The following is a 13,496-nucleotide window of genomic DNA, read 5'->3' as shown; positions in this document are numbered from 1 at the left end:
CCTGAAGTAGATGTGACTGAAATAGAGACTTTTCCAGCTTTCCCCAGCTCCAGCCTCGGCTTTGATTCTTTAATCTTCTCTTTTTGCGTCAACTCTACATATATTTCCAAGTTGTCATCAACATCTTGAGATGCTTTTAAATATGCTGCTGCACCAGCCCACACTGGACATTGCCAATGGATCCTGCCTTCTGGTGTTCACGCAGCCCCCTGCCAAGGCTTCTAAGGCCTCCCCCATCACATCCAGCCACTCCTCTTGGCCCAGCTAACTCATCCATCAGAAGTGAGCTAAGAAGCTTCCTGATAGGTCAAAGTCCTTCGGGATGCCTCTCTCCTCCCCTCTCCTCTCTACCAGTTCAAGCTTTCTTAGGTTCGATCCCCTTTTCTGTGCCCTTAGAGTACTTTTCTCTTACCTGTTAGAGAAACTACTGCATTTCTGTGATTACCCACTCTCTGATTTGGTATGACTGAACTATGGGTCAAGGACCCTTATTCCTTGTTGTGTCCCTAGTGCCTGGTAGAATGCATGACACAGACCTACATTGAGTAGTTGAATTTATACAGGTTGATGAGTATGCAATAAACTGGTTCCCTCCACTTGTTTATTCCATCACCTTTATCTTGGTTGGCAAGAGCTCTAATAAAACCATTGGCCATAATTTAAATTTAGCCTTCCAACTTAGATATTTGCACTAAATATGTACTCACGTATGTGCTGAAACTGACACTTCATAGAAGAGGAAACGACTTATACACTAACTATACATCTACTTATGTGACTACCCAAGCAGCAGCATTTTAATACATAAAACTGGTATTTCACTAAGTGGTTCTCTTCTATCCAAAGGAGTAGATTTTCCTATTCCTGATAGTCCTAGATAAAAAAGGAGCAAGTTAGAAGCATATATATATGATTATTATTAAGTTAGCACACTGATAAATCACTTTAAAATTAAGAATAGAAAGAACCAGTAGGTTTTAAATTATCTCCATCTTTCAGTGTTTATGTGTGTGTTTGTACAACTTAAATGTGGATTTTCTTTTTCTTTTTTCTTTCTTTTTTAAGAGATGGACTGGATTATCTCATAGTGCCAGATACTTCAGCAATATGGGTATTTATTTCATTGGCATTAAGGACTTAGTACCTTTTTCTTTGCAGTGGGAACTCACTAAGTACTTTGCAATTTGCCTCAAAATGCAGATTGTTTGGATTCTTTTCAGGGAAAGGTCATAGTCTCCACCAAAACAATACTGTTGTTTAAGCAGTAAATGTATTATCACACGTGAGAGTATCAGTAGATGTGTTTGCAGATAGCAGCATTCTCTGTTGAGGAAAATATCTGTCTTTTCAATGGCTGGTAATAAAATGCTTCTCTGGATTGGCCCAGCTGTATTGAATGGGTCATGCTCTGTAGATTTATAATGATGAGTATTTTCCCAAACTGAAAATGTATTTAATCCTTTATTGGAAAAAAGATTTATGATTACCTTACTTGTCAAGAGATGTCTGAAGAAATCATTTCTGCCACTTTATTACCTTGTGGTCTAGTATTCAATTGTGAAATTTTTTGTGCAGTTCAATGCAATTTGCAGATATTCCATATCATTAAAGCAATAGTGTACCTCTTAACTGAAGACTCTTTATTTCAAATGAATGAATTTCTTTTATGAAATGCTGTTGTATTTTCATCATCAAGTACATTAGTAGTTTTCTCATGGAATGTTTTGTAAAAATGAAATTATATCTCCATCATCAAACACCTCCTGGGATATAATTAACTGTGGCAGTATTTTTGTAGGTGATGGAGAAAAGTGAACATACATTAGCGCGCACACACATACACACATTTTTATTCAGCGATGCAACCTCGTGTCCTGCATTTACTTCATGATTAGAGGCCTTTAAGTATTTTGATACACTATCATTTCCTAATATGTGTCAGTTATGTATCCTTGCTTGTGAGCACTAGTTTTTAAATCTTGGTTGTCATGGTTACTCTTGTTACCATTGGCCAACTAACATTTAGCTTTTCTTTTTCTTTTTTTGCCGCATTAAAATGGAGCAGTAAGCCTGACAGGTGAGGAATAGAGAACAAACCCCTTCAATGCTCAGTAAGAAAAAATAAGATTCTCCAAATAGACTTTGGAGGTGTTGGAGAGGTAAGGGTGGGGGCTGCCTATGGAGGATAACTCCATAGTGGAAAATGGACACAGCCTACATGGAAATGATAATCTTGATATTAAAATGATTGAGGAAAATAACTATTTTGTCTCTGGGGGATAAAAAACATTCTTTAAAGCCAACTTGAGAAGGTAGTAAAGCCAGTTTTTGAGTTTTCTGTGTAGTCGAGGTTAAATGAGCATGTTTGTGTTAATGTGTCTGCAGAGTGGAAATCTGAGGTGTCCCATGAGCCTTTTTGTTTTGTTATGTTTGTTTCTTACTAAAGATCAGTTTTCAAATTTGATCAGAGATCATCATTTGCTACAGGGATACTGGCATTTTTCACACCCTGAAATATTGAGGACAGTGCCTTAGTGAAAGCTGTTTCCTAATTCACAATTACTACCTGTGTCTTTCTGCCTTGATTAATAACAATAATAACAATATCTAAAATACACAGTGCTATTATTAAATGATGAGTCCAAACTACCTTCCCACTTTCTCATTCATATGTATACATTTCTACATATGCATATGTAAATAAATATATCTACACCAGTATAAATTCCTGATTAAAATAAACTAAGGAAAGGATTTCAGAGAATCCCTACTTCTTCCTCCCATCATTGTGCTCCAATGGCTCTTAGCAAGTGTACCCTGGATCACAGGAGTGGCATCAGTGTCCCCTAGAAGCTTGATAGAAATACAAGTTCTTAGGCCCAACCTGGGACCTGGGTCAGAAACTCCAAGCACTGGAGCAGCAGAATATTCTCTCTCTCTCTCTCTCTCTCTCTCTCTCTCACACACACACACACACACACACACACACACACACACACGATTCTCATGTACACTCAAGTTTGAGAACCATGATTGTGTTATCTTCACTGGAATCACTTTATACTGGCCAGAAAGCTATGCATTCAATGATAGGGATCCTAAGACTTCTGCAAGGTGTCTTCTCTTGTGGACATCTCTACTTTCCATTAATCCAGCAGAAAAACACAAGCAGCATTGTTCTTCCCTTCCCCCCTTCCCCCAGGCCAAACACAAAACTCGGAAACAATCTCATATTCTAATTTCCACTGTGACACTGCATACATTTTACAACTCAATCGCTGCCTCCTCATTCTGTTAAGATGAGAGAGTTGGGCCAAAATTTATACAGCACATTGCAATCCTTTATTGTGTAAGTGAAGAAATTGAGAAAACACCTAACGATGGCCTTACCAGATTTGAGATTACAGTCTTCCTGGTATCAGAACTGTGACATGTTTGAAGTAGATTCTTTGAATATCAATAGTAGAGATTTCAAATAAGTATTATCTCTTTCAAAAGTCTATTCCCAGATGGCTGAATGTCTTTATTTTCAGGCCAGAAATAGGATATTCCATACACCTTCCCTTTGTTCTTGCATCCTTCCTAGATGAGAGACAGATGAAAGTGAAAATGAAACATCCCTTAGACCATAAAGCAGTGTTTGTGCTTCATACTACCCACTTCCCAAACAACCCCTTTTTATCATATTAGCATTAAATTTTCTGACAGATCTCAAATATCATGTAATCTTTCATTTCCTTTTTGCCATGTAATCCCTGCACATGGGTAGATACTTCTCACTGTGAGCAATAAACTTACACTAGGGTTTTATACTCTTAATAGAAATTATAACAAGACAAAATTAAGAATCCATGTCTAGTCATTATTCTTTGCATTTTTCTAATAGAAAAAGAAAATGAGACCTGTGTAAGCTTATTAAGAAAATGTTACCCTGTACATTCATGTTGGGCTTGATTTAGATTATCATATGCCTTTTAATATTTTGACAGTAAATTCAGTGTTTAAAATCTCTTTACATTATTAACAATGATGACCAACACTTCATCTTCCAAGTCTTAGAAATGCCTTCTGTGTTAGAAGAAAATTCTAGCATAAAAACATATAAAACTATTGTGCTGAGAGTATCAGCAGCTAGAATCATCCATGTTGTGATCTTCAAAACAAAGCTTAGCAAAAATAAATAAAAGGCAAGACAACTGATTTCATAGCTGGCTCAGATTTGGGAAGTCTAAGGTCTTAGAGTTCATTTCATGTGAACAAATAGAGTAAGGGAAAAGTTAGTTATTAAATGTCTGATCACCCCTCCCCGCTCATTGGAAGTCTGAATTGTAAGTAATTTTATTCCCGTACTCTGGGTTTTCTGAGACTCATATCTTGACAACAAGACATGATTTCCAACTTTCCTGGTACAAGAAAAATTGGCTAAATTGCTTTAGAGAGTTTTCTTTTCTGTCCCTCTGGCTCAGTGTCGCTCAGACTGGCCTCTGGAAAAAAGAAGATAAGGAGGTTGTTTCACAACACCTGTAAGGGTGAAGCAGTTTCCTTACCCAGATATTTCTAATTCTGGTTCCCCGTAATCTTGCAGGGATGACAGAAGAGCTGTTCTAGAAAGGGAGAAAAATCCATGTTTTAGTCATTGGGTCTAGTACATCAGTTAAGAAGCAGATTTGTGCCAACTTCCATGAAAAGGCCAAAGCCTGAGATGGGACACTGGTATTAATTGAAGTGAGAAGACCAACCATAGCCTTTGTGAGAGATTGATTGTTTAGCTGAACTCGGTGACATTTCATTAACCCATTTCGATTTTGCATCTTTGGTGGTAAAATGAATCTCTCAGTGTTGTGAGGCAAATACCCATAGCGTGAATGCAGTGACATTTTCTATTCTGAAACTGGTCATCATATGCTCTTTCCCATTGTTTTTCGAGCCCCCCCACCCATCTCTCTTCCTTCTCATCTTTCTCACCAATCTTCCATATCTTCTTTTCCTTTTCGTTTTCTATTCCATGTATCTGGAGCTGCCAGTACCTTGGCACATTTCAAAATCACTACTCACCTCTGATTGGTAGTCTGGCTTGGCAGTACATTCTATCCTAAGGCTATACCTGACACTTTTAGGTAGAAAAAAAGAAATCCTGAGACAGGTTAATCCAAGAAGCTTAGAAAGCAAGGTGGCTAATAGAACTTGCCCAAGGAAATCCATTCTAGTGAGGATGTTTTGCCGAAGGCATTGCACTTGAGCAAACCAAGTGCACATCCCCTTTGCATTCATCTTCCCTTCATCCTCTGGTTAGTTTTGTTTTATACAGCAGAGATGGAAAGAAAGGCTACTTAATAGGCACCCTTTGGCTAACCATAGAATGTGCTGATTGGCCTTGAATGAGAACCCATTGCCACAGCAACACTAATGAGCTGTACCACAATCACATATGGAAGAGAAAGCACCTATCTACTTGGAAGCACTTCTTTCCCAGAATGAGGATGCTTTTGCTCTGAGCCAGGAGTGAGATGCTATGATGCTGGATAGGATGATAATCTAGCTCAGAGATTATATTTGAGGGAAAAAAGCACAGTCTGAAAAAGGCTTCCATTTGATGATGGGATTTTTAATCTAATTCAGTCTACGAGGAGATAGTTATTTGAATTTGGAAAAATGGATAAAGAAAGTTTATGAACAAATGTCTTACCTTGAAGTTTAACATTTTATTATGAGAGTTTAAATAAGTATGTTTAGTACAACCAATAGATAGCTTGTAAAATAAAGACAGGATGAACTTTGTGAAAAATGATATTTGTAACAAGGCACCATTAATGTTACGTTGAATATTCATCAGGAGAGGTGGAGTGCCCATGAGATGAAATTACTTTTTCTCTGATCATTCTGTGATTGCTTTTCATTAACAAGATAATTTAATGTCACTGTAAACAGCCAACTGTCCTCTTTTCTTCCAGTTTGAAAGAGAAAGAGCATGTTGGTCTGTTTTGTTTCAATTCTCCTTCTAGGTATTAAGATACAGTAATATCTTAGAAATGCATTTACTACATTTACCCGCCTTATGGGAAAATTCAATGTATCTCCACTCTGTAGTCGCCAGGTATATATTCCTAAGAAGAGGAAAGATTTAGCTGTTCAGCTTAAGGCCAGGTAGTTTCTCTATTGTAACAATGTTTGTTTTGGCTACTAGGGGCACCCTACCCATTTCTCACAAAATATAAATGGTAGGTAAGAGAGGATGGCTGAACAAGACGAAGCGCTCTATTACTAACACACCATTAAAGCCAAAAGGCAGAGGCACTGAATCGTTTAATCCTAGAGCAGAAGGAGAACTTTGAGATCATCCACTTAAACATTTTAGACCTGAAGCATCACTGTAGGCCAACAGAAAATAAAAGCACCCTGGCCAAGGCTATAATACTAGCTGGTTAGAAAGTTTTGAAACTGGAAACTTGAGAGTGGAGGGTGGTGTGACTCTCTACTTTTAAAAAGAATGTTTTTCAATTCTTAAATTTTAATTTTCTCCTTATAGGAAGAGGGCAGAGTCTGAATCTAGAAAGAGCAGCATACCAAACAGTAAGGAGGTCCCTTCACACCATCCAACAGACCCAGTAGAACTGAGACGGCTTAACTTTCAAACACCAGGTAAGAGCATGACCCTGCTTGTCCCAAATACAGCCTTTGCGGGAAGTTTTATAGCCCAGGTGATATCGTTTTGAGAGATGAATATATCATTTTTTAAAGCTTCTTTCTTCCTGCTCTTTTAATATTGTTGAGGCTCACCCCATCCTATGTGTGAAAGGAAATTATGATTTTTGTACAGTTCTAAAGTGGATTGGGGGAGAGCAAAGAATTGTAGTTTTCGTTAAATCTTCGAAAAGCTATCATCTTTGTAAAAATATCTAGCACTTTTAATGGATTTAATACAGTTTATTCTTTTTATTGATGCCACTCTGGAAAGATATAGCTTCTCATCTTACAAAGTGTATGCATGAATAAACAGATGAACGTTTACACCATTCATCCCATGGGGAAAGCATAGATTTGTTCTATATGTTCCTATTTTTGTTTATGCTATTCTGAAAGAGGGAGGAAGGAAGAGAAAGGAACAAAAGACAGGAAGGAGAAGAGCAAAATTCCAGGCACAATTGCAAATGTTGTTAAAATATTTTCTATGCTCAATCTCACTGATAAATTCAGGTTTGGTTTGGTTTGGTGTTTTACTGCAGATATATATGCAGTAAATATACATGATACATGAAACATAGTTTTTTCTTAATGAACAATAAGTGCTTCAACAGAGGAAAAATACTGAGGGGCATTTTGTCCATTATTGTTAATGCAAGCCCAGATCTATTTTGTTTTCTTTCAACCAAAATTTGTTCATACCAAATGAGTGGCAAATAAATGACAGAGCTAAGAGTGAGGATGAACAAAATAGAGTTGCTCTAAGAAGTCTTTTGGATTAACATTTGGTTGTAGCATTGTACCCCAAATTGTAGGCGAGCTTCCTTTGTGTCAAGTGAATGTTCTAACTCCCAGCCTGTTACAACATAGGTCTATTAGAGTAGATATTCTCCATGAACTGCCTTGAATTGAAAATGCATAGTTTATTGTGTTTAGCATATTTTTTTTCTCTTTTACACATAAAGGTATCACAGTAACCAATAACTTTTCAATGGAAAGAGATGTTTACCATTTTCAAAGTGGTTATACAATGATCACAGATTTTAAAAAAATATTCTAACTCAAATGAGGTTAGACTTCTCAATTTGTTTTTTAGAAAGCAAGAATATACCTTCATAAGGAAAATGTGGAAGAATTGTTCACATAGCTAAACATTTCCTATATGCCTTTTTCAAAGGCTAATAAATGAAGACCATGAACATGTATATGATGGCTGAACAAACTTGGGTCCCTTGGATCACTGTGGTCCCCTGGATGCTTCATGTTGACTTGCCCTCTCGGTGCCCCTTGAAGGAAAATTGAGATGCAATAAGTTGCAATGAATCTTGGTTAGCTGTAGTTTAAGATGGTATACTGACTATTTCAGGTTACAGGAAATTTCTTAAAAATGAACCTAAAAATTCATCTCCATGTTGGCTAACTGTGAATGAATAGAAGAAACCCTGAAAGCCATTATATGCCACATGATTCCTGCATAACTTGCCTCATCACCAATAATACATTTTGGAAATAGAGAAAAAGAGCAGGCTTTTCTTTAGTAGTAACTTACTGATTTTTTTAATAGCTTTTTTTTTCTAACTTTATTTTATTTATTTATATATGGTGCTGAGGATCGAACCCAGGCCCTTGCGAGGCGAGCGCTCTACCACTGAGCCATAACCCCAGCCCCAGTAACTTACTGTGTTATACTACTTTTCTGTAAACTGTGATCTGTGCTGGAACTAATTGTGATCTTCCAGCAGAGGCTAAAGTACATGAGTATGAAGGTAAATGTAGTCCCGAAAGAAGAGAGCCGAGGGAAGTGCTCTCCCTTTCTCTTAGGGAACCCACAGAGAAAGCTTCCAGGCTCAATTGCAAAGCACAAATGAACTGTGTAGAAAGGATTCCTAAGAGAGCACAGGAGACCAAGAATGCCTTCTCTCAAGAGACCTCTGTCTTCTCCCAGCTCTCACTTTCACTTACAGATAGTTTTTCAAATGTGGCAAATCCAAATATTTCATTAAGATTGTTTTACTCATGTGTCAGGAATGTTAATTCCATTTATAGAGAGCATATGTTAAGTTCAAACAAGTCATTGGAAAGGAGAGAGAATGTGACAAGTGAAATGGCACCACCTTGTATTACTAAGGCCTTTACAAAGTGAAAATGGTGATAGGTGCCAATAAAAGATTACGTTTATCACCAAATGGATATGGAACAAAGTGGACAAAATGAATAAAGAAGGAAGAACATGCAGTAGAGGAAGAGAATAGAAAAGGAGAAATTGTCCTAAGATCCTAGCACAAGTGCCCACTCAGGGAGCATTGTATTGTGCCCTGTGGCTCTGGTGAGCCATCCACTTAAGCTTGATTTGTTGAAATAGTCTCTTTTCTCCCAAGCTTTATGATGTGGCCTCCTGTCATGAAAAGTTTACCAGTTTATAGAGGAAATAGACTCAGCTTGCTAATGTGAATTCACAGAGATGTGACCATTTACTTCAGCCACTATGGATTCCAGCCAGTAGCTATGAATTACCTTAATTTCTTGCCAATAGGAAGAGAGCAGAAGATGGGATCTTTAACCGAGCAACCTTTTTGTGCTGTTTTATTTCTCCCTTTTATTCACAAAGAATTAAGGGTTTTTCTGTGTAGTGAGATAAAGTGATCCTTTATGAGATGTTGTATAGCAGATGCTAATAGTCTACTTAATTTTTGGATTTTAAACGTTTTATGTTTTACTGTGTGAAATATGCTATTATATATTTCATACCTATGAACGTCTAATTGCTTATCCCCAAACCTTATAACATTTAAGAAAATTTATTAATGATATGCGTAAGTGGGGAATTCATTATCCACACTTTCATTTCAAAAAATTACTTTGAATGAAATAAGAAACCTGTGATTTGATTTATATACCTGGTGCCTAGCGCAGAACTTGCCCATGAAAGGAAATTGATTTCCACTTCTGATGGGTCTGTTATGAATGATAAAATACTAAAAAAAAAAAATTATTTGAAATTCATTCAGCCTCTCTGAAGGTAAAGGAAGCATGTGGCTTAGTTCACTGATTATATAAATTTTGTTTTCCTAAAAAATGAAAATCTTGAAGATCCATTTACATTTTCAGTTATTTGTTATTGTTGGAAATTCTAGTTTTGAGGAGTCTTCTCATTTTTGTCCAATGTTCCAAATTCCCTATGACAATATTCTGTTAATTTAGCAGTGCCACAGACACTTTGGTCAGGAACAACTCAGAATTTTGTTACTATTACTCAGCTAAGACCCAAAGAAAAGAAAAGTCTGATGTTTTCAGTATAACCGTCTTTGTGAGGTTAGGGGTTATGGAGAGAAAAATTGCTTTATCACACTTATAAATATTGGGTAAGAACCAAGTTCCTCTGATAGTGAAGCTTTGCATTCCAGCATCTGAGCAGGTCAGGGAGGCTCAGGCTTTTCCAATTGAAAGCAGTTGCCTCTGCTGGTAACAGTTGTCCTTGAATGTATACATCTGCCATAAGGTACAAACAAGTAGTATGCAGCCAGGTTGTGTCTGAGAGAACCTAAGCCGCCTAATGTCTTAAGATAATAATGGTTCACATCAATAAGTCTTCAAGTACAGGTGTCCAGGGTCAGGCAGAACTAGTGTGGAATTTGCCATTGCAGGGGCACCTCTGGTATCACCAAGAACTTTACAAAGTTAAAATGGAGACATAAGTACATAGGCAGGTTATCATGCCGTCAAGGTTAGACTTACCACCTGGGATAGCAGAATAAATTTAACAACATTACTAAAGGAAAGAGGACATGGAGTCGAGGAATTTTCTAGAATTATTAACTGCTGACAAGTTTTACAAATCTTTAAGAGTAGTGGAGGAAGGGAAGAAAATACTTGCTTATTAAAGAAGCTTTAAAATGAAACCTTTACTAAACCTCACATGTCTTTGTGGATAGCAGAGACTTGGTATGCATTTCCGGAGGGTTGACAGATGGGTTGGATAGTAGGCAAAAGTGAACTCTGTTTATTAGCCTTGGCTGGAAGGAAAGTTTTTTTCTTTAAAATAGTAATAATAATAATAATAATAATAATAATAATAGCCAGGAAAGTAGCACACACCTGTAATCCTAGCTACTTTAGAGGCTAGGGTAGGAGGGTTTTGAGTTTAAGGCCAGTCTCAGGAATTTAAGGAAACCCTGTCTCCAAAGTTTTCCTAGTTATTTTAATCCACCATCCCAATATGTCTTGGTTTTAATGTCAAAAGAGCACATGTTTGAGAGATTTTAGAAAATAGAAAATAAGCTTGTTGATAATTGTACACAGTTTGCAGTTAAATAAGTATTCATTTTATTATTCTTCAATTTTTCATGTTTGAATTTTTTCTAATTTGAAATTAAGAAAAGGGCAAAAAAGGACACTTTTAGGAAAGAATACTCTTTATCCCATCACTTTCAAACTTTTTATTTTTCTTAACATATATAAAATAAAAAGGAAATGATCTTTTACCCCTACTTCACTTTCATACTCCAGAAATATCTGCTGTATGCAGTTCCATGCATATTCTTTCAGACTCTTTTATTTGTGTATTTAATATTTTAACCTTATAAAATGTAGAATAGGGGGATGGATAGACAGATGAATATATACACAATTTGCTTTTTTAACTTTATTTTTTTAGTTGTAGTTGGACACAATATTTATTTTTATGTGATGCTGAGGATCAAACCTAGTGCCTCACACATGCTGGGTGAGTCTCTACCACTGAGCCATAACCCTAGCCCATTAACTTTTAACTTATATCAAAATAGACCTTTTAACTAGCAGGGAACTATGGCACACACCTGTCCCAGTGAGTTGGGAGGCTAAGCCAGGAGGATCACAAGTTGAAGGCCAGCCTCAGCAATTTGATGAGACCTCATCTTAAAATACAAAATAAAAAGGGCTGCAGATGTAGCTCAGTGGTAAAGCTCCCCTGCATTCATTCCCTAGTACTATAAAAACCAAACCAAAACAGAAAAACTTTTTCCAAAACAGAAAAAGGTACTGTATTAGGTTTGATCTCCTTTTTAGCACCTGATGGTATTCTGTTCTGTAGATTTCAAGGTGCATTGACTCATCCCCTACTAATGGATGCTACTTTCCTATACTTGACCATTGCAGATATGAGCAGTACCAAGCCCAGATCTTTTCATACTATCATTGCTCTTTCTACATGCTGGGACACTTGGAAATGTGAGTCAGAGGGTCCTAGAGCAGGCACATTCATCATTTCTATAGAGACTGCCAGTTGCAGTCTTTTTGAAATATTATAAAAATCCTTCACTGATAGTTTAACCTCTCTGGTCCACAGCCTCTAGAATGGGACAAAATGACCAAGATACATTGTCAAAAGAGGGTGATATATAAGCAAACCACAGACATTTCAGATACCTATGCATATTTCTACTTCTTCCCAACAATGCAAATTTGGAAGTTCAGTGTTTTAGATAAATAAGCTTCTTTTTCACTACAAAGGTGTAAGGGGGGATGTAACTGACAGAATCAGGTGGTGCGCCAGCCACTACCTTCCACTGTGTCTGCCTGGGTGTGACCTTATAGGATCTGCTGCCCCTGCTCAACCCCCCTCTCCCCAAAAAGATCTCCAAACAAAAACAAAACAATGGTTTTGTGCTTACATATTTTCCAAAAAGAGATTTAAGGATTGATATCAGATGTCACAACATAAAGTCCTCGTTTTCATTGGGTGGGTGACCTTAATATGTTTTGCCCTAAAGCATACATAGATGGTAGGTGATTGATGGGCTGTGAAAAACAAAAACAAACTCGTAAAAAGTTAACGGATCAGAAACAGTGGTGTCAGCAGCAGAAGTATCTGCACTGCAACCAAATGGGCTTTGAAAGCTCTAGAAGCATCGCTGCTGATCAACTGATACTAGTAATTGGATCAGTGCTAGCCAATCTTGGCTTTGGTCTCCATATTTTTTACTGTAAGAGAGGTAGGCAGGCAACCTAGATGGAGATCACTGGATGTGTTTTTTTGTGTTTTGTATTTTTGAAAACCCTGATTCATTGAATTGAAGTGGTAAATTTCACATGTACAAAACAGGAATATGCTGTGTTCAAATTCTGAATTTTGAGAAATTCTACATTAAAAGTGAATTTTAATTATGCCACTCAATACTTAACCTGACAAAACAGTCTTAGAGAATAATACTTCACTCAATGATGGACCTCATCATGAATCATCAAATTATCATTATTGTTTTACCAAGGAACAATTGTGCCTTACAAAAAAATGTTCTTTAACTTTTCATTAGTTTATAAGCATAGAAGAGTATGTTTAGTACTTTATTGAGTAGTACATAAATTATGTTAAAATATGACAAGTCTTTAGTAAACTGTTTCTCTCTCTCTGACCATCAGGTCTGTTAAATACACTTTTGACAAGACCGTGGCCATTGATTTGATGGACACAATAGCTTCTCCTTGATCTGTGACCATAAACTATTCAACTTTTATCACAGTGTGTTGGAAAGTATAATCAGAGTATTCTCGAGACATTACAAATAAGCATATATCATGACAGAAAATATCATATAATAGATATACCACCCTTATTAGTAACCTCAAAAGCTGTACTTAACAAAATTATTATAAGGTATAAAGTACCATTTGGCATTTAATGCAAGGATTAAAATGAATGAAAATAAAGCAAGTATGGGATGAAAATCCCTGCCTTGGGACTAGAAGTATATTCAGGATTTGGGATTTTCTTGGATTGTGAAATATTTGTATATAGATACTGAGATATCTTGGGAATGGAACTCAAGTCCAAGTGT

At 36.8% G+C, this 13,496-nt stretch overlaps 1 protein-coding gene across 20 annotated transcripts in view; it reads left to right on the top strand.

Moving 5' to 3' along the window:
• Ptprd (protein tyrosine phosphatase receptor type D) overlaps positions 1 to 13,496 on the top strand; it is a 2,207,759-nt gene that overhangs the window by 2,087,010 nt on the left and 107,253 nt on the right. For all 20 annotated transcript variants that reach the window (XM_058579708.1, XM_058579705.1, XM_058579707.1 and 17 more), the window contains one exon: positions 6,527 to 6,639. In XM_058579708.1, the coding sequence (XP_058435691.1) occupies positions 6,527 to 6,639 (113 nt within the window). The remainder of the gene's footprint in view (positions 1 to 6,526; positions 6,640 to 13,496) is intronic.

Source organism: Marmota monax, unplaced genomic scaffold (assembly GCF_021218885.2).
Source record: "Marmota monax isolate L192 unplaced genomic scaffold, Marmota_monax_Labrador192_F-V1.1 WCK01_AAM20220418_F8-fsc00124, whole genome shotgun sequence".
Lineage (NCBI taxonomy): Eukaryota > Metazoa > Chordata > Mammalia > Rodentia > Sciuridae > Marmota > Marmota monax.
The sequence above is the reverse complement of the archived record's forward strand: the minus strand, read 5'-3'. Positions and strand labels throughout refer to the sequence as shown.